At 34.0% G+C, this 22,398-nt stretch overlaps 1 protein-coding gene across 14 annotated transcripts in view; it reads left to right on the forward strand.

The window, feature by feature from the left end:
• Positions 1-22,398, forward strand: part of LOC132707840 (monocarboxylate transporter 7-like) — a 30,154-nt gene that overhangs the window by 5,658 nt on the left and 2,098 nt on the right. For 2 of the 14 annotated variants that reach the window (XM_060679879.1, XM_060679871.1), the window contains exons 2-10: positions 3,625-3,768; positions 3,833-4,111; positions 6,542-6,794; positions 8,340-8,632; positions 8,691-8,879; positions 20,293-20,419; positions 20,646-20,789; positions 21,475-21,756; positions 21,907-22,156. In XM_060679879.1, the coding sequence (XP_060535862.1) occupies positions 20,311-20,419; positions 20,646-20,789; positions 21,475-21,756; positions 21,907-22,156 (785 nt within the window). In that variant the 5' untranslated portion in view covers positions 3,625-3,768; positions 3,833-4,111; positions 6,542-6,794; ... (1 more) ...; positions 8,691-8,879; positions 20,293-20,310. The other 12 variants (XM_060679862.1, XM_060679852.1, XM_060679843.1 and 9 more) reach the window with 12 other exon arrangements.

Here is a 22,398-nt window from a genome sequence, read left to right on the forward strand (position 1 = left end):
AATTAGACCATGGATGTCGCATTTTTTAAAATCATTTTTCGTTATACAGGATGCCAGTGAAATAGAAAATTTTCTATTGTTTGGCGAAGAATTTGAAAGCGATGGGGAGGTCTGCAAAGTTCTTTATGACGTTGGTTGAATTATTGCTACGGAAATTATAACTAGATATAAACAGATATCGTCTGTACTTGAGAAAACGGGAAAATGGGGGTTCATAACATTGGAACTATTTTATGAAAAAATTTTAGAGGGTACTAGAATTGAGTTTATTCATTACACAGTCTCTATATTCTGTACAGTTTTAATTAGTTCATTCAGACATAACTTATAAGAATTTTATTTTATTAGTAAGGTCCTGTATAACGAAAATGGATTTAACAAAATATAACACGACAATATTGACGCATTCACTAAGACTCTCGCTGAAAATCCAACATCGCCATAGAAAAGTTAACAAAATAAATAAGAAATGAAAGTTAAGATTTTCACGAAATTATATATTTTCACATGACAATTGTTTCAATAACAGCGTGTCTTTATTAAATGGAATATTCACAAACTACCTGCTCCTATATATACCTAAAAATTATTATAAATTATATACATTAAAACCTTAATTAATGTTGTTGTGAGAATTTAAGTTTAATAATGGAGATATATTTAAATCTAATTGATCGTTAAGCAATACATTTGAATTTAATTTTCTACCTTTTGTGGCTGTATGTAAAATATCAAAATTGTAATCAAAAATGTGTTTTTCTTTGTTTAAGTGTGTAGGATAATTAGAATCTAGACTATTGTTTTTAAACGCTCTTTTATGTTCGTTAATGCGTTTCTTGAAGGATCTACATGTTTGTCCAATATAAATTTTAGGACAAGATCCGCATTTCAACGTAGACACCTGATTTTTGAGATTTTGGACATTTAGTTTTATTGTTTTTTAAAAATTATCCTATTGTGTTGTTAGTTCTGAAAGCTATTTTTAAACCACATTTGTTTGGAAACTTTTTCACTGGGTTATCCTATGTATGTAATTGTTTCAAATTGTTCGTGTTCTGTACTAGGTTTCGGATAAATAGAGTTTACTGTTGTCTGTCCTTGTTTTTTATTCATAATTTTATCGATAATGGATGGATTGTAGCGGTTGTTCAGTGCAATTTGTTTAATGATATTAAGTTCTTTGTTGTAATTTTCTGTTAAGAGTGGCATAATAGTTAAGTCTAAAAAATTAATAGAGTTATCCTGTTCAATCTCGATAGTGAATTTTATACGATTATGTACTGAGTTAATGTAATTTAAAAAATTATTTAATTGTCTGTCGGTTCCAACAAAGCAAGCAAATACATCATCCACGCATCTATACCACCATGGAAAACTTTATATTGGACAAACAGGTAGATCCTTCGAGAAACGCATTAACGAACATAAAAGAGCGTTTAAAAACAATAGTCTAGATTCTAATTATGCTACACACTTAAACACAGAAAAACATATTTTTGACGACAATTTTGATATTTTACATACAGCCACAAAAAGTAGAAAATTAAATTTATTGGAAGCCATGGAGATTAACAAAATGAGACATTCAAATGTATTGCTTAACGACCATTTAGATTTAAATATCTCTCCATTATTAAACTTAAATTCTCACAAAAATGTTAATTAAGGTTTTAATGTCATTTTTCGATAAATATAGGAGCAGGTAGTTTGTAAATATTACATTTGATAAAGACACGGTGTTGTCGAAACAATTGTCATGTGGAAATATATAATTTCGTGAAAATCTGAAACTTTAGTTTGTTATTTTGTTAAATGGATTTTAACCAAGTAAAATCCACCTCAGTTCAATCATAGAAAAGTTGTCGCTAATCAAAATGCCCTAGGGCCTTTGAGAAAACTTTCTTATTGCCTGCTTGTCATTTAAGATCGCGACTTGTACACCGTCAGCAACTTTTGGCTTAATTTATGGAAAATTTTTGGCATCGATTGGTGATGAAACAACTGCAACAACGCTAGCTAATGGTTTTTTCAACGCAGTTAGTTCATTTATGGGTAAGATAAAACTTGAAACTATATATTAATAAACCCACTTTTAAATTTTACTAAAAATCAAATTAAATCTGCGTCTTGAAATTTAAATATAACACACAGTCTTTGCCCATTCCAATGCACATTATAATGTCTTATGACGTCTAAGTGTAGTTTCCTCTGGATTCTACATCTACTTTGTTCTACTACTTCGGTCCATTCGGTGCCTTGCACTTATTTGGTTGCTATAACATTTAATAGTCAATTCTGTCACCGCTAACTAGACGTGTTAAGTTAAATGGGAATACCGGTTCAATATTGTACTATAAGCGGTTGGGCAATGGGTTATGATTTTAAAATGTTTATACAATTATTGACCTATCAATTTCACTTATGTAATAAAGGCAGTATATTTGCACCAACTTTTATGTAAACGTTAAACAAGTTATACAAATTTAAAGTGATCAATTGGGCGCAAAAACTTCACTCGATTCGTGATCAACGTCAACTTTCTTTTATCGTTCTTTCATGCGAATACTTCGGCAGTGATTTTGTTTATGGGAAGATTTAAAAACAGCATTAATGAGTCTTTGGTTTATAGTGTCTACATTTAATAAGATCTCGGACACTGCTTTAAACTTAGAATGAGAAATTAAGTTATTAGTAATTTTGTTTAGAATTATTAGAAAAGAATGACTAATTTGAACTAAATTATTCTCTTTTTCCATTAGGATACGTTCATTTATATATTTAAAAATTTTGGCAAATTTGTCATGATATCTGGTTTATTTGCAACAAGTTTAATCAATGACACATTATTCACGAGCTTGTTTTTGCATGAGCGGAGCGCCATCATTAATTTTTGTGTGACATGACTGTCAGAACTGACAAACATCAAAATACCATCAATATTAAATTCACAACCAGTGTCTAGATACCGAAATCCCAAAATCACTCATAACAGTGTTTAACGAAGCTGAATTTTTAAAGTGACACTTTGGGCAAGCCTGATCAGTGCATAAAAAAGGGCGTAGAAAAAACATATTTTTATTTTATTTATGAAGCGGTAAGAGAATGACTGAACATAAAAGGAAAATAAAAAAAAATCTATTAAAATATTTCTCCAAAGCATTATCAATTACAATTAACTAAAATGGCATTTAACGGATTGGTAGTATTGTAATCGATAGATTACATATATAAAAAGACTCAAATTAACTCTAGTTTCAGCTACATATACCCTAACTTTAGTTCTTCCAGTTTTGGTAGTCTTTAGTGGTTACTCAGCAGGCTTTCTTTATGAGGATTTAAATGGGGATGTCTTTTGTTAATGCCAACTTTTATAAATTATTGTTACGTAGTAACTAGCCAGCTAAAGCTTAAGGTGACCTTAAGCCTTGATGACCTTTGATATATCTAGAATTTTATATTATATTGGTAGATTTTATTTCAAAATAAATGTATCGTAATTTAGTTTGATAAGTAACATTCGCATTTTTGTCACTCAATCGGAACATGTTCTTATCTGCTGTAAAAATAATTTGTAATAGTAATAAATACAAGTTAATAAGCAAAATTTTCTTTTTTTTGTTATAGGTTTAGCCACAAATATTCTTCTTAACAAGTTTTCCGCTAGAAAAGTCGCTGTAGTTGGATCTCTAACCTTTATCGTTGGCGCGATTACCTTAATCTTTTGCGAGAACATGGTTCAGTTTATAGTGTTTTTCGGAGTCGTTCAAGGTAACACATATTTTTTATTACTTGTGTTTAAAATCACACATAAAATTGCAGCTTGAATTTTTAGGTATAGGCTTCGGTTTATTGATGCCATCTTCGTTTTCTACCATGAATTGTTATTTTGACAGCAAGTTATCCATGATGATGAGCTTGTCGCAGTCGTTACTCATTGCGGCATACATAGGCGCAGCGCCACTGGCAACAATTTCTATCGATCACTTGGGCTTCAAGGGCACATTGGTTGTCATAGCAGGCTTAAGTGTTTTAAGTCTTCCAGCCGCCATGTCGTTTCAACCCGTTAAATTGCACATAAAAGAGATTTCGACAGATACCTTTGACAATAACGGTAATTCATCTTTTATCCTTAAATTTCGGTATGCGCAGACTACACATTATGTAATATTTTAATGACTAAATCTGACACACACTGCTTTCAGTTTATGGCTGTGATTTATTTTTAATGACTTAAGATAACCATTTCGTTAGCAATGGCACCAAGCGTATTCTGATGGTATTTGCTGTCCATCATTATGACGTAGTCGTCATCTTTCCTGATATTTATTATATCAACAGATATGTCAGAGATGTTACACCGTTATAATAATAATAATAATAATAACAACGTTTATTTCCATTGACTTTTAACAAAAGTATCGGATAATGTCAACAAGTAAAAAAAAATACATTAGAACACTAAAATACAAACTTTAAAAACAGATACGTACGATCACATAAAGTATATCACGCTGAGAGATCGGCATTACTACAATCAAACTATTCTTCGATAGTATAAAAAGAGCTCTTCTTCAAAATGAGTTTTAATTTTTGCTTAAATATAGGGACAGGCAATATCTGCCTGACGGACAAAGGCAACTTATTATATAGTTTTATTGATATTTATATTTTTATAGATAAACAAGATTGAACATATCCGAAATAATACAATAGTAAAAGCTGAAGATCCACACTCGACCGCAGTCGCCAAATAACAAAAGTATGCATAGCCATTTTGTTTAATACGTAGTCTATTTGGCTTGTCCAGGACAAATTACTATCTATGAACAAACCTAAATACTTGACAACGTTAGTCTAATTAATCGATTTATCCTGCATTCTAACCAATAAGCTCTTGTTCAAATCTCTAAGCGAAAACAACATCATCTCAGTCTTTGTTCCGTTGAAACAAATACCGTTACGCTCGCAATATCGGATCATACCACTTACTGCCCTAGTTGCAAAGAACGTGAGATCTTCCAGACTTCTAGATGACACGGCCACAACAGTTTCGTCTGCATATAAGGAAACATAATTTTCTTGGAAGGAATCAGATATATCATTTACCTGTCAAACACAAAAAAAAACAATTTACTAATTAATGGTAAAATATATTTTTGTTCTACTCCTCTAAAATCCAGGATTATGCACAGCTGAAAAGTGGGGAAGGTGTCAATTTAAGACGTCAGCTTTAGGCTAGTAAAAACGTGTATTAGTATAGCAACACGCGGATAATCTTCTTCTGTCAGTTGTTTAGGAAACACTAGCTTTTCTGGTGCCAACGCAAACTTGAGAAGTGTTTTTGATCAAACTTATTGCTTAAATACTTAACATTCTCGGTCTGCCCATATTATTATTATCTTCAACAAAGTCATTGCCTAGATTTGACTCAAACTTGCTTGTTGGCTTGTTGAATTGATCAGCACTTTCGTTTTTATCTAATAAAATATTTCTTTCTATCTGTTGTCTTTATAGATTAATATTTGAGTTGAGTATTGACTTTACTAGTGCCGAAGAGGGTATTAGGCAACAAGTTCTATAAACGACACATTAATTTAAGTATGATTTGACTGAGTGGTTAATAAATAAATAAATAAAATGAAGAAGTTGATCAATATTCATTATATTCTTATTATATTATTTATTTATTATAATTTATATATTTTTGCAAAACAGCACGATTACATTCACTAATAACACATGACGCTATGAACTGATAAACGTGAAAATACCATCAGTTGCAAAAATCTACCGAAAACATCCTATTCCGTGACTCAAGTGCCTACCGGAAATGCCCAAAGTGGGTCGCGGCAGTAATTGACAAAATACACCGGTTCTATCTCTAGCGGCGCTCATTTTTCCAGCATATTTAACAAGATCTGGGAATACTTTTATAACATACTGCCGTCAAAATGCAACATATAAACTTAAACGTGCCACGAACTGCCAGCGGCCAAATAGCGGCGCCAGTGCCTATAAAGTTACCAATATATTTTTCATTCTCGCTTCATAAGTTGTATGCTGTGTAATCAGTTTTAGTTAAGTCGTGTATATACCAGTGGCTTGAAAAACACATTTAGAAATGCATTTCTTTTAGCCACCTTTTATTTAGTATCAGTAAATGAAATTCTCAATCAAATCACTAGTAATTTGTGCATACTTTGGATAATAGATACGAATCGTTTTCTTTTCCTAAATGGGAACAAATTATGAAAATTCTAGTGTGTTTTAGTTTTGGTTAGTTTATATATAAAATTATATAGAAATAAAAGTAGTCGGCTCAAATACTTATAAAAATAATGCTGTTCGAGATTACAAGTTTCAATCTAATAGCAAAATTTCAATCCTAAGAAAGCTACTTATTCTTTTGAGAGTGTCACGCAGAGCAATCGCAAAGAATTTCTGTTAGGTCTTTCTCAGTCGTTTTAATTTTACTAAAACATGTTTGTTAAATTTTTCAATAGCATATATTCAAGTGATCGCAAATGGTCTGTTTTTTTAGATCAAACATTTAGTGCAAACGCAAGGCAACGTGCCATATCCCTGGGAAATGACGTCTTGTATTCTCAGATAAATCTTCTAACGGACTTCAATGCCACTGAATGTAGTTACCAAAGCCAGGAAGCGCTAAACAATAATATAATTCGAGATGGAGGTTTTTGCATTACGAAGCAAACAATGTCGGTGATCAGCCTTGGTGATAGAAGTGCTGTAGTTCCCACCAACTTCAGCAATATTGGAAAGAAGTCAATTTGGTTAGTTTTACGCTCGATAGATAGATAGATAGAAATACACGTAATTAATAGGTAATCCACCCATGCCCAAGCTGTAGTTTTGTGATACATTGCAATATTCTGTAATGGGTTTGAATGTTGACTTGACTTCATGAATGAATTGTGATCAATCTGTGTTATTTTGCCCGCAATGTATGTAAATTTTGCATTATCCAGTGAGTCAGCAAATTTTGGATTTATAGCTCAGTTATGCCTATACTTATCGAAATGGTGAAAACTGGTCTGGGTAGGGAAAAAATTTAGTTAAATAAAGCAAACTTGAGTTTTTTTAATGGATCACCTTATCTCTCTTATTTTAATTTGTTTGGTTTTTTATAAGTAGGCAACGCCCAAAATTCAGATTAAAAAAAAAAGTTACTTAATTTACTATAGAAGTCAAAATAAACTTGTGTGTGTGCAGTATTATATGCGCATTGCTAATACTGCTTACAATAACAGTAATACTATTATATCCAATTTTTCATAATTCTCATATTTTGGGTTAACAAAAAGAAGGAGAAGCAGAAATGACAATAATAATTAAGAAATGTCATCAATGTTTGGTAGGAAAACGGACATTCTTTTTACATGACCTACTAGCTTTATTAATAAGGAAGATACACCGTAAAGACATCAAAAATGGAACACGATCTACACTTTGGTATTTCAGGCATGACTGTCTTTCTAATTAATTTTTTACTCATTTCGGCATATCTATGATGTTAATAATATACTTTATTCACGTAATTTCGACAAAAGCAAAATTACAAAAGAAGGAAAGAGTGCAATAGCTATTGCATCTGATTGCTACACTTGTCCATACAAATTCCAAAAGACATGACACCCAATGCTTTAAATTAGTATCTACCTATATACAGAAGGAAAAAGGAGATCCTAAACCTATCTCTGTAAACAAAACTACAATCTAAGCCTGCGAGTACAGGAAAATTTTCAAGAATTCTAGTAGTGGTTTTTGCGTTCCACGGCCTTTCTTCTTTGTTTCTTCTATCTGCGTTATTTCTTCTTTCTTATATTTTCTTTTTTTTCACCCAACTGAATGCGACAATTTTTTTTGCGGCGTGTGATCTTCGATCATTATTAGCTGACAAATAAAAATATAACTCATAATATTGTGCGTTTTTTGGGAATAACAATACATGGTATAGCCTATTGTGCCTCTTGGTTAAGAGTATATTTAGATTGAGATAAAAGGCGATGTTAACCAGCGACCGCGAATTAACTAGTATGAATTCTATTAGGCAAAAGCAAATTAAAAATTATCTATACATATAAACGTTGAACATTTCATTAACTATTTATTAATCTTCTGGATTCCTCCTGCGCTAGTTCAAACAATATGTAAGCAGGTACAGAGCAGAATGCGAGGCAGTTTCAGTTAAGCCAACAGGATGGTTGGCGAAGTTTGGTTTATAAACAACCGACTCAGAAGGAATCCCGAAGATTTGTAAATAGTATTACAGTAGCCTGTGAAAGTTTCTTGGGAAAATTTCATTGATCTTCTTCCAGGCAATCCCTACTACATTCAATGGATTTATCGCTTTTCAAGGACCTGCGTTACCTTAATATCAGTGTCGGAGTGGCATTTTCCTATACAGCAGACTTATCATTTTTTCCGATAATTCCTCTAATTTTGGGTAATATAGGATACAGATCATCCGACATAGCACTGGTTCTGTCTGTATATTATGGGTCCGATTTGGCAGCTAGACTAATTCTTTCAGTTGTATCGGGATTAGTTGCATTTGAAAGCAGAAAAGGATTGGTTATTGGGTCGTTATTGAGTGCCATATTTGTATTCGGTACGTAAGTAAATAAATTACGTTGTGTGGCTATAAGTTAAATTTTTTTGTTTTCTAGTATTTGTAATCAACGACTCGTATGCATTAAAAGTAGTCGCCCTTGTTTTGTTGGGTTCTCTGCGTTGCACTGTACAAACACTAATGCCGTTAGTCTTTTCTGAAGAATACTCTGACATATTTGCAACGGCTTTTTCACTGTTTATGGTTGTTAATGGAACGGTTGGGTTGATAACAGCACCTTTAATGAGTAAGTATTTTAATGTTTCTATTTTATTGTCCTGCAGACGTTTCGCCAAGTTCTTACTTGGCATCTTCAATGCTCCCGCTTCGAAAACACTTCGAACACTGGGAGGTTATCGGCGATGCGTGCAGTATTTATAACCTGCGCCGGAGATGGTAACGGTAATTGTCGCATCGTTACTATTTGCGGCGCAGGTTATAAATACCGCACGCATCGTTGATAACCTCCCAGTGTTCGAAGTGTTTTCGGAGCGCGAGCATAGAAGATGCCAAGTGAGATCTTGGCGAAAAGTCTGTAGGATTCCAGTCGGATGCAGGATTCCAGTCGGCATCACTATATCGAATATTTTTCATTTCTAGGTTACATAAAATCTTTCACAAATAGTGATGTTATGGTGTGTTATTTCTTATCGTTTATGTATTTAACTTGCGCTGCATCCTGGTTGCTGGAAATATGTTTCAGCAAGTCAAGTTGTAAACTTGTTGGAAAAAAATAAAAGTAAGACGAATATGAGTCAACAACGAATCCGACTCTTTAATTTAACTTTAATGTTTAGTGTTTCTGAATTATTTCAGGATGCGCAAAGAACTTGCGTTTGTACTTCTAGATATTTATAAATACGGATGAATCGGGATGTGGATTGTTTTATTCCTGTTGTCATAAATTACAGTTGCAATAAGACGACTGAGAAAATAACAACAAATGAATTTGAATGTAGATTTATTTTATCTCATGCCTATTGAGCTGCGGTCATATATTTCTGACAAATATGTTAATTTATTGATAACAAGCATTGCAAAAAATGTTTTGCTGCGGTCTATTTCGAGTTCTTCAAGTTCTTCATCACTTTACACCCACTGTTGCGTTTAAAAATTGGTGGACTGTATTTTCGTTGGTTCAAAACACTAACGTTATCACTACATAAAACTTTATTCCTCTTACTGCCGAATAGATAACAATACTAACAGACTAGACAAAAGAAGGAAAAAACATGGGTCTCTATTCGTTCACCGCCGACATGCTTCTCCCTCTCCTTCGCGGCCGGCGCCGGGAAAAATCGAGTATGTTGGGTTGCATACCGCACAAAACTAAACATAAACCCCCGGCCTTGAAAGGACACCCTTTCAAACACATTACACTACTACTGCTGAATTTGTAGGTAATGGACAAATCTTCGCAAAGGAGCGCTTTAAGTTGCCTCTCCGGGTCCTAATTGTAGCTACTCTGCAAATTCCATCCTTCCCTGGATGCAAATCTTCGATCCTCCCCAACAACCATTTGCATGGAGGAAGATTGTCCTCTTTGATCAGCACTAGATCATTCTTCTTTGGATAAGTTCTTGATTCGCTCCTATAAAATTATTCCCGTTATCCGAGTATATTTGAGTAGGCTTTCCACGACGTGATGCAAAGCGTCTTAAGGCTGCCAAAAAGGCTTCAGTAGTTAAATCTGCTACTAATTCTAGATGGATGGCACGCGTGGTAAAACAAACAAAGACACAGATATAACCCTTTGTCACCTTGAAACCACGCCCTTGTCTGTCTCGAATCGAAAATGGTCCTGCGTAATCTACCCCGGTTATAAAAAATGGAGGGGCTGGATTTACACGTGTACTAGGTAGATTTCCCATTAACGGACTGATTGAACGTGGGTTAGCTCTAAAACATTTTATACATTCATAATATACCTTACGTGCTATGTTTCGTCCAGCTATGGGCCAATATTTTTCGCGAATACTAGACAATAAAAGTTGAGGACCCGCATGTAATAATTGTTGATGTTGACGTATAAAAAGCAACTTGGTAAATTCGTGCTTTGATGATAAAACGATTGGATATTTTTTATCAAACCCAAAATTTGAGTTAGTAAGCCTACCACCTACTCCTAAAATGCCGTCAACATCGAGGAAGGGATGTAACTTATATAGTTTACTACATTTGTCAATTTTTAAATTGCTCTCAAGTGCTATAATTTCTTTACTAAAAGATTGGCTTTGCGAAAGCTTGATAAGATAATTTAAAGCATTACAAATCTCCTTATATGTTAAGACACCTCCATTTCGAAACTCCTTTGATTTAAGAGCATTTTCCTTAAATCTAAAACAATAGGCAATTATACGTTCAAGTTTGGATAAACTTGAACAATATTTTAAGTCAATGGAATCTTGAATTGAGCATATTTGCGTTTGTACAACTACCTTTCTTAATTCTGGTAAAATTTCTTCTGTGTTGCACATCTTAGGCCAAAAATCTTCCGACTGTTTGAGCCAATCTGGCCCTGACCAATAAAGTTCAAGCGACAGTAAATCCGTTGGTTTAGCCCCTCGCGACACATAATCTGCCGGGTTCTCTTGAGTCGGTACATGTCTCCAATTTCCTACATTCGATAATTCTTGAATTTCGGAAACGCGATTTGCCACAAAAACTTGTAATAGATTAGACGGTTTGTTTAACCACTCTAAAACAACCGTAGAATCAGACCAAAAAATAGATTTATCGACTTGTATATTAAGTGACGTCGTAACCTTACTCATCAATCTCGCTATCAATAGCGCAGCCATTAATTCCAGCCTTGGAATAGTTTGAACCTTTAATGGGGCCACCTTTGATTTTGCACAAATGAGCTTGACTAAGACTTCATGCCTTTTATTACGTGTCTTCACATACACGCACGCACCATAGGCATATGCCGATGCATCCGAAAATCCATGAAGCTCAGTACAAATTGCATTTTTACACGTTACCTGTTGTTCTATGTTAAACTCATTCAGTGAAGGTAAGTCATCACGAAAACGTAACCATCGGGTGTGTAAAGATTGTGGTAAGGAACTATCCCAGTCTATCCTTTCTAACCAGATATCGCGTAAAATAATTTTTGCTAATATAATACACGCGCTTAATAACCCGAGGGGGTCAAAAATTTGCGATATTTCGGAGAGAACCGTCCGTTTTGTCACAGATTTGTTGGAAATATTCCTTATCCTGTACGAAGGCGTATCTTCCCTACCGTTCCAAATTAAGCCTAATGTTTTCGTATTTTCGTTGGCACCCAAATCTAAAATATCTGTTTTATCGGCCGTTTCAATTTTATCCAGGATTTTTGAACTGTTCGATAGCCACTTACGCAAATGAAAACCCGATTTGCTAAGAATTTTCGAAATGTTGTTTGCTAACTTTATTGCTTTCTCCACGCTATCAGCACCAGTCAGCATATCATCAACATAGAAATCTTTTTTGATAACTTGCGAAGCGTCGGCGCATTCCGTTTCACATTCTATACCAATTTGATAAAGACATCTAGTTGCTAGATATGATGCAGATTTCGTACCATAAGTGATGGTTTGCAGCTCGTAAGTATCTATAGAGTTGTTTAGATCATCTCTCCATAAAATGCGTTGAAAACACGTTTGTTCCGGGTTTACGCGGCACATCCTATACATTTTTTCAACATCCGCGGCAATCACAAAATTATGATTTCGATATCGCAAGAGAATCGAGAAAATGTCTGATTGGATATTGGGACCATTCATTTGTAAATCGTTAAATGAGTACCCAGTAGTCGTAGGACATGATGCATCAAACACCGTTCTGAGCCTTGTGGTAACGCTATTTTCATTAATGACGCCGTGATGTGGCATATAGTAACTAATTTTGGAACTATCATGATCATTTATCTTAATCATATGTCCTAAAGATCTGTACTCGCTCATGAATTTGAAGTATTGGGTTTTAAAAGTTTGATTACGTATAAATTTTCGCTCTAATGTAATCAAACGCCTTTCCGCGGCCTCATATGATTCACCTAATTTTTCCGGACTATCTGCTAAAGGAATAGTTATTACAAACCGACCGTTTGCATCGCGGGTAACAGTTTCCACGAAATGATTTTCACAGATACTTTCTTCAAGAGACCATGGCTTGACCGCAGGAAACTCTTCAATCTCCCAAACCCTCGATAATCTACTATCTATGCCCGCGTTCACTAAATTACATTGGACAATTTGATTACAATTTTCTGAAACCCGCCCTGATATGATCCATCCAAAATTTGTTTTTTGTAAATAAGGACCGTTGTGATCTAGTTTAATTTGACCCACGCATATTACCTTCCAAAAACAATCCGCTCCGATTAACATATCTATATCCCCTGGTATATCAAAGCTTGGATCGGCCAATTTTATATCGCGCGGAATTTTAAAGGTATTTCTGTTAACTTTAAAGTTGGGCAAATTTCCTGTAATTCGAGGTACGATTAAACAAAAAATTTCTGTTGAAAAACTATTTAGTTTCGACTGTACCCGTACAATACATTTGTGTTTACATTCAGATAGTGTTTCGTTAAGTCCAGTGACCCTTATATCAATGGGCGCCTTTGCTAATTTAAGTTTTGCACAAAATTTTTCCGTCAAGAAACTGCTTTGTGAACCTACATCAAGGCGCGAGCAGTGTGAGGTTTATTATTACTATCTAAAATATTTACCGAGACCGTTGCAAGAAGTACTTGGTTAGTATTTATGATACTACGGGAAGATAGATTTACGCTCTCTGGGTTGGAATCATTAATGTTTTTAACCGATCCTTTCCGCCCATTATCATTGTCGCCTGCATGCAGCAACGTATGATGTTTCATTTTGCAAGTTTTATACGGACCAGAAAAGCATTTCCTAATCAAGTGACCCACTCTTAAACAATTCAAACATAGGCGTTTTTTCTTTGTCTGTTCATATCTCTCGTTGACCCTTAATTTTAAAAATTCAGCACAATTTTGAATGTAATGTTCCTTCTCGCAAAATGTACACCTCGGTTGGCTGTGACTACTACCAGAAACAAATGATTTAACTATTCTTTCGCGCTTATTCGATTGCGGCTTATTTGCTTTATTTTGTTCTAAAGATTCGAGAAGATCTGCTCTTTCCCTTAAAAAATTATTTAAATTTTCTAGAGAAGCTGTTTTATATGAAGCTTTAATCTGTTCCCATTTCCTCAGAGTGACGTCATCGAGTTTTGTGGTTATTAAATATATAAGCAATGTATCCCACGAGTCTGTCGGCTCGTTTAACGTGTTCAAAGCTCTAATATGTTTGGCAACGCTGTCTATTAGTTTTCTCAACGCGTCCGCTGATTCAGTAATAATTTTTTCTAGGCTAAAGAGAGCTTTCACATGGTTTTGAATTAAAATGTGACTATTATTAAATCTATTGCAAACTAATTCCCAAGCATTTTCATAATTCGATCCCGAAAACTCTAAGCTAGCTATAATTTCTAACACGGTTGGACCTAAATACGATCGCAAGTAATGATATTTCTGTATATCCGACAAGGTGCAGTTTTTATGAATAAGTGACTCATACGTATCGCGAAATTCCAACCACTTATTATATTCTCCGTTGAAACGCGCTATTTCTATTGTCGGTAGCTTTATGCCGCCAATGTTTTCGCTACCCGATTGTAATGCGTTGCCCCTAGGAATTTCGATCGAGACAGAACTATTAGAAGACAGAGACGGTCCGCCCCTATTATGATTAACGTTTTCAGAATTTGTGTCAATTAAACGTTTAGCCCTCACTGTGGCCGCCGTAGAATGCCGCTTCAAATAGCTCACGTTCGTTGATTTGCGTTTCAGGATTGTCGGCACCTAGTTCGATTTCACTTTGAAGTTCGTCAAACTCGTCAATGATTTTACATGCCCTTTCAAAATGTTGTTTCAATTCGGGAAATACATTTTGGTTGTCAAAAATGCCATTAACATAAGTTTCTTCTACATTTGTAATATATTTCTCGAAAGTAGTAAGTTTAGCTTTGACTGCACCTCTCTTTCTAACGAGTTTTTCTTGTTCCATGATTGTTAACTCACAACTACTCTACGATATGATTAGTAAAACTCGTTGATTCAATTGAGGACAGTTTAAATTGCATGCACTAGGAAAGGCCTAAAGGGAAAACATGGAAAGGACCCACCTCTTTACTCGGTGATTTTATCACGCTTTGCGGCCCGATCCACAATCCGGTCGTGGAACCAAAAATGCTGCGGCTCGATGGACCAAAATGTTGCGTTTGAAAATTGATGGACTGTATTTTCGTTGGTTCAAAAACACTAACGTTATCACTACATAAAACTTTATTCCTCTTACTGCCGAATAGATAACAATACTAACAGACTAGACAAAAGAAGGAAAAAACATGGTCTCTATTCGTTTACCGCCGACATGCTTCTCCCTCTCCTTCGCGGCCGGCGCCGGGAAAAAATCGAGTATGTTGGGTTGCATACCGCACAAAACTAAACACCCACGACGCTGGCGATTATTATGTACTAGTCAGTTCTCTAATTATTTTCAGCTATGATGTCCATGAGTCTTGGCGTGTGCCTCATAAATTAAGATTAACAAGACCTTTACCAGATTTTTAGAATCTATTGTGTTTAAAGACTAGTGCGAACGACAGCGGAAAACTCTATAGTTTGATATTGGATTGAATTTCCGTAATGCTTTATTGAGAAGAAAGAACAAACTGAAACGGCGTTCAATTTTTGTCATTATAATTATTAAGTGACATGAAATTGAGAAATGAAGTATGTAATAGAATTTTTTTAATTAAAATGAGTAGAAGAGTTTAGCGCAGCTATAAAAAACATTTTGCAAAAACTGATTTTTCAAAAATTTGGAAGGCTAACGTCAACACTGGCGAAATCGTCAAACTCTCCAACTACTAAACACTGTGGTAAATGTATCATCGCACCAACTTTCGGACACTGAAAAATTAGTTCCTCCAAAGGTCCCAATTGTGTCCTTGCCTCACATATTATTCCAATCGAGGAAATCATTTCAAATTTCAATTTCAATTTCGAGTCTGTCCTAAACAAACTGCCATCTCAAGCAGCTAATGAAATTTGATTTGAAAGCGCAAACACCCTTAAAAAATCAACACCTCCTAAATCTAATATTCCAAAGCCTGGACACATTGCTCTAAAATCTCTAAAATCTAATCCCGACATCGTAATCCTAAAAGCAAATAAAGGGAACCCTAACACAAACGAATATCAGGGAAAGATGCAAGATATTCTTACAGATCGATCTTATCGTCAACTTTAAAAAGATCTTACGTCATCTATGGAACACAACCTTAAATCTGTTATTAAGGTGTCTTCTATATCAGACTCTGTGAAAAAGTCTGTCACCCCTCATGACCCTAAAGTTCCTCGTCTCTACGGGCTCATTAGATCCACAGGATATTCTAGTTACTTTCGAAGTAGAATCCCTCTTTACTAAAGTCCCAATTCCTGAAACCCTCAACATCATTTGAGAAACATTAACGTCTGAGAATCTGAAACCAAACCTTCTCATCTTAATTAAAAAATACTTGTCTGGAACATATTTTCCTTGTAACGGTCAAATTTTTGAACATCGGGAACAGCCATGGGTTCTCCATTATCACCAGTCATTGCGAATATATTTATGTAAACCTCTGAAAAGAGAGCTCTCGACACCTTTCATCTAATACCAAAATCATGGAAACGCTACGTGGATGATACTTTTATTATTTGGTCTCATTGCCTCACTTAAACGCTGTACACCATTGCATTCAAAACATCACTGACCACATATGAAAAGTTCTTAAGAAAAATAATGTGAAAGCCAGATTTACCACTGGTCCAAAAATGTCTCAACTTCTTTGAAGACAAAATTCCGTTTGAGGTACCAAGAGTTTACAGCATTCCATGCATATGCGGCATGGAGAGACCGGACGAAAAATATCAACTAGGTTCAAAGAACATGAAAGAGCCTTAAGACGAAGACAAACTCATCAGTAGTTGCCGAGCACAATCACGAAACCGGTTGAAAAGTAGGTGCAATGTTTTTTGGGTTGCCGACCATTAATAGTAATTTTCCCTTATAAAATAGTAATGACGGAAAAGTGTTCTTTTAACCTACCGGAATGTCGCTCAGAATCATTAGATTGCTAAGTAGCACACAAACTACGCATGCATTGGTTAAATATCGGTCGCGAAATTGTAAAGATGAAAATAAACAATAGAAACTTGGTTATGGTTGGCTAGCCACGAGTTAGCAAAATAATAAATCCATAGCAACTTTTTGTTTTTAATGGAGATTAATCATATCCAAATCTTTAAATTCCGTTAATCGCTTAAATACTTTCCGGTTTGCAAAGATTATAACTAATCTAAAAATTTAATCTAATTTTCGATATGTTGTCAGATCAGTTAATCTTCACTCGTGGCCTGTCTGATAACCATATTGAAGAAAAGTCTAATACAAGATGGTAGTAGAGGGCGATATTTATAACTTAAAACTACTTTAGTTTTGGTTAGCTAATTCTGAAATAAATGTATCAAATAAAAAAAATTCTTTTTATATGATAAAAATACTCGTATTATGTTTATTTAATTTGAAAATTTGCTAAAACATATGAACAGTCAAAAAACTCTAATCTCCACTGTTTACGCTTGACGTAGATGTGGTTCGGTGATATCTTGACATTTCAGTTAAACTATTATTTAGCAAGACCTTAGCAAGCATGCCGACAAAAAAAATGCTTAATTTATTTAATCAACAAAAAACGACCTTTGAAGCTTAATTCGGCAAATAATTGTGAAGAAATCGAATGGTGGTCAACTTAACAAAATTCTGTAATCTGGACCTACGTATTCGCTATCAAACAAAAGCTATCGGTTGATTAATAATTTCGAGCATCCACGTGTCTGATGAACTCAGTGCAGAGAAGTTCTGTCGTTATTTGGTTAACAATTATTTCCTTAATTCAGCTCACTAGTTCATTATAGTTATACTTTCTTCTAATTTTATTATGGTGGTTTTATTTGAATCACAAAATATTGGGAACATTTTGGAAAAAGAGTGCATTTAAAATAAATTCCACATGTCACAAAAAAAGAGCTCTGAAAGATATTAGATTTTTGCCCTTAACATTAGTGGAATTAAACATTGATAAGAGCTGCAAAATAGTATAATATGCTACAAGTTTTATAAACTGCACTTTAGTCACAAGTTCGTTTACATATGGGACATAAAATACTATCGGTGTTTTAAATATCTATTGTAAATATCAGACAGTATCCAACCCGTGATCCCTCACTGAAAAAGTGACTCGCGGCAGTGATTGATGATGCTTGCTGATGTTATAAAGTGACACGTTGCTTACGCCTGAGCTGTGCATTATTGAGTATTTCAGATTACGAAAACAGAAATTTTCAACACTGATTCAATAGGCGGGAAGGGGTCCAACATAAACTTGTTGTGATTTACATAAGTGGAATGCGCCGCATTAAATTAAATACGATCATCAAGAACACGAACGCAGTAATGCAGGAATTATTAAAACAATTAAAGGGTTGATAATATAACCGGCTGCTTATATTATTACTATATGAACAGTGTTTTGTAACGCTTAAATTGAAAAAAATCGGTCAGACCCAAAATGATTTGACATGCAAAGTTTATTTTTTATATAAAGAAGCATATCTCTGACGGCCCCAAAAACGTTGATATAATTATTTTGTTATATGTAGTTACAAAATTGTTGAAACCTTGTTGATTTAACCACCGCCGAGATAATCAATTATTTATGCCACTTACTAAACACACAATAACGGTTATTGTTTTTAAAAATACCAAAATCTCTCGCAGAAGAGAATATAATGTAACATTTATCTACTGATAATGAATGTAACAGATAACATAGAAATTACGGTTTAAATTTATTTAATTTTAATTGTCTTTCTTGACCCAAGGTTTCGACGTTAGATATCGTTTGTGTGTGTGTGTGTATGTGAATGTATTCCGAATAAGTGAGCGCAGAATGGGGTCTAAAAGGAGAGAGCCGCCAAATAATGATGAAATAATGAAATACCAAATCCTTCCACCTGATGGAGGCTGGGGATACGCTGTTGCAGTGGCCTCTACGATGCTCTTCGTAAGATGAAATTTCCGTCTGGAGTATACCCATCTAATAAAATAAAATAAAAAAATATTTACAGAAACCGTAAATTAAGCATTTAGTCATCGCAATTGGTAGATAATATTAACAATCCTGTCTGTTTTATTTTATTAAAATAAGGTTAAGCGATGACAGCAAGTGTTTTCACACCAATTTGATATATATGAGTGCTTAATATTTTCTTTGTAGCATATGTAGCAACTTTTGTAGCGCATCCGCCTTAATATTGGATGAATTTTTCTTCGATGTTAATGCAAATTTACATTAAACTAAAACCCAAATTTACTGTGGTAGTATTGGCAGTTATATCTATATACAGTGTGTATCAGATGAGGATGTCTATCATGAGGATATTAGAATCCATAAGAGATACGAAGATGGTTAAATTAGAAAAAAACTGAAAAACTTAAAGGTAGCAGATTTTACGATTCCAGTTGAACGTTCTATTTTTCAGATGTTTTTCAGTTACAGTTAACAGTACATCATTTACTTTTTTTTATTGCAGGGTTTATTTCTGGACTGGAACTTCTCATATGAAAAACCACATTCGATTTTGTATAGCAAAATAGATCAAAAACAAAAAGACGCACCAAGAAGTGTGGTAAACGGTATTTGAGTCAGGAGTTTATTTGGTGTTTAATAAACGAGTGACTTAAAAAGTTTACCAAACGTGATATTTTTTCTAAGATCGTTAGTTTCTGGGTCCATTTTTGCAAAACAACACAATATTTTCGCTGACATGACGGTCAGAATTGACAATTGTCAAATTCATTCCGTGAAAACATCCGATTGCTCCCAAAACAGTGAGATAATATCCCGGAAATATCCAAAGGGGCTCCGATCCGTGAGAAACGAAATTGACGTGGGCATTTTATAGAAGGAAATAGAAAAAAATATTTTGACATTTTCTCAACGCCATCATATCAGCGCCTACTACACCAAACCATTGAACATTTAATAAAAACCCTTTTCCGTGTGGTTTTTCGATGGATTACACGAAAAAATAATAATTAATAATATAATAATGATTTCGGCGAAGCAAAACGTCGGACTTAAAATCGGCCAATGCTATCTTGTGGAGCTCAAAAAGTGGCGACAATAAGGTGTCCTTTATGTGTTCCATTAATTCATATAATATATTAAACATTAAAGAGTTCTGCTATTTGATGAATCAAAAAATGATTATAAAAAGTTTTCAAATAAACATGGTATTAATCCTGACTGGCTACAGCTTTTGCAACTTACAACGCGCTCCTCGAAGTGTGAGTTTATTTTTGGTTTGGATAATTATTTTCATTTGTTATTTCCAGAGTATAAAAATTTGACGGGCAATATTTCCAATTTCAAAGGTTGCGACTAAAATCACTCTTTTGTTTGATGCATGAACATTTGAATGTATTACGAATTACGATCGTAACATTTTTATTTTTAATTCTCATTTTTTTTTTCAGGTAACCACCCTCATTCCAATGGCTGCGTTTGGTTTGGTTTTTGGTGACTTTTTGAAGTCGGTGGGAGATGAAACAACTGGAACAACATTAGCAAACGGGTTTTTCAATACCGTCAGCTCGTTTATGGGTATAAATATTTCCTAAAACGAGTTGGCGAGACGCCCATATAAATTAAACACAGTGTGAAAAATATGATTGCTATTTAAAAAGTTGAGATTATTACCACATTTAGAACTAGCAGACGTTTGGAGAGTTAGTGTTTTCAGTCTCTTGCCCGTTGATTAAAAAAGTTATTTCGACGCCATTATTGTCTTTTTGTGTTTTGAATTTAAAACCCAATTTAAGTTTTTTAGGTTTGGTCGCAAATGTCCTTTTAAATATGTATTCATTCCGAAAAGTTGCCTTTGCTGGCTCCGTCATATTCACCATAGGCACGATTGGAGTGGTTTTTGCGGCAGATATGCTTCAGCTGATATTTTTCTTCGGAGTTGTTGAAGGTAATTAGAAAATAAGTTCGGGACACGCGATTCATCGAAAAGTAATATAAAATTTTTGGAACCTTTTAAGTATTGCCATTTATATATATATATATATATATATATATATATATATATATATATATATATATATATATATATATATATATATATATATATATATATATATATATATATATATATATATATATATATATATATATATATATATATATATATATATATATATATAAAGGAATAAAAAACTTGACACAAGAAAATACTTCTACATTAATGTTTATTGAATAACCAAATAACCAAGACATTTCAGTCCAAGTATGTTCAACTCAATATATTTTTTTAAATACTAGCCCCCGGGTGTATTATAAGGTGTAAGCCACAATAGCGAATATACCAACGCTGCTAGTAAATATTTGATTTGATTATATTTTTTTAAATACTAGCCCCCGGGTGTATTATAAGGTGTAAGCCACAATAGCGAATATACCAACGCTGCTAGTAAATATTTGATTTGATTATGAATTTTTATGAATTTTTCCGAATGTCACTCAAATTGTATTAAGAAAAACTGTTACACCGGTTGTCCAATAAGTGTGCTTAGTATCTCATTGGCTTATTTCAGCCTTCATTGTGTATTTTTAAATATTATAGATTTTTATATATTTATTATAACGATGTTTTTAAGGTATCGGCTTTGGTTTAATAATGCCTGCTGCTTTCTCAGCCTTCAATTCTTATTTTGATAAGCGCATGACCCTTATGATGAGTATCTCCCAGGCCATCATGGTAGTAGGTTACATGACCATGCCGATCATGGGTGCGTACTTCATGCAACACTTGGGCTTTAGAGGCACGCTAATGTTATTGGTTGCCCTTACTTTGCTGAATTTTCCATCTTCCGCCATTTTTCAACCAGTCAAATGGCATGTCAAGAAAATTCCCATCGAAACAGAAACTCAGGATATTGGTGAGAAAAAACAAAAATAGTAACTTTGCTGAGTGATATCTAATATACATAGAATTTTACCTAAAATATAAATTGTATTTTTATAGTCAAGTGATTAAAGTTCTTTTAAGAATAAGTGTGCAAGATCTAAAATTAACATAATGTTTTCAGCAATTGATATTGACCACAAACGAGAGAAAACACATTCCTTAAATGAAGCCGTACTGAAATCCCAAATTGAGCCTTTGATGAAACATAGCCAACACAATTTGAGTAGTAGCCACAAATCACTTCACCAAAGACTAGGCAGTAATCTAGTATTACCAAAGCCTAGAAGTTCTATTGTAAGTTTGGGTGATAGAGCGGTGTCTGTAACAACGATACACGATTACCAAGAAAAGCAGGAGAAAACTTCATTCTGGTGAGTTAATCTATATTTCTTTTCATATCTTGTAATTTTAAATATTGCATCGGATTTAACCAATTCGCAGAATAAATTTAGGGTGGAATACATCTTAATAATATATAAATCTTATAAAGGTATTCTAATTTTTTTTTCTTGCAGGTCTTCTCTACGGATATATGAGATTGGTTTTAGAAATTAATTCAAATTTAAATTAAATTAAATTAATAAATTATGGACCAATTTTTAGAATCAGTAAT

The sequence above is a fragment of the Cylas formicarius genome, unplaced genomic scaffold (assembly GCF_029955315.1).
Source record: "Cylas formicarius isolate icCylForm1 unplaced genomic scaffold, icCylForm1.1 PGA_scaffold_10__41_contigs__length_53128322, whole genome shotgun sequence".
NCBI lineage: Eukaryota > Metazoa > Arthropoda > Insecta > Coleoptera > Brentidae > Cylas > Cylas formicarius.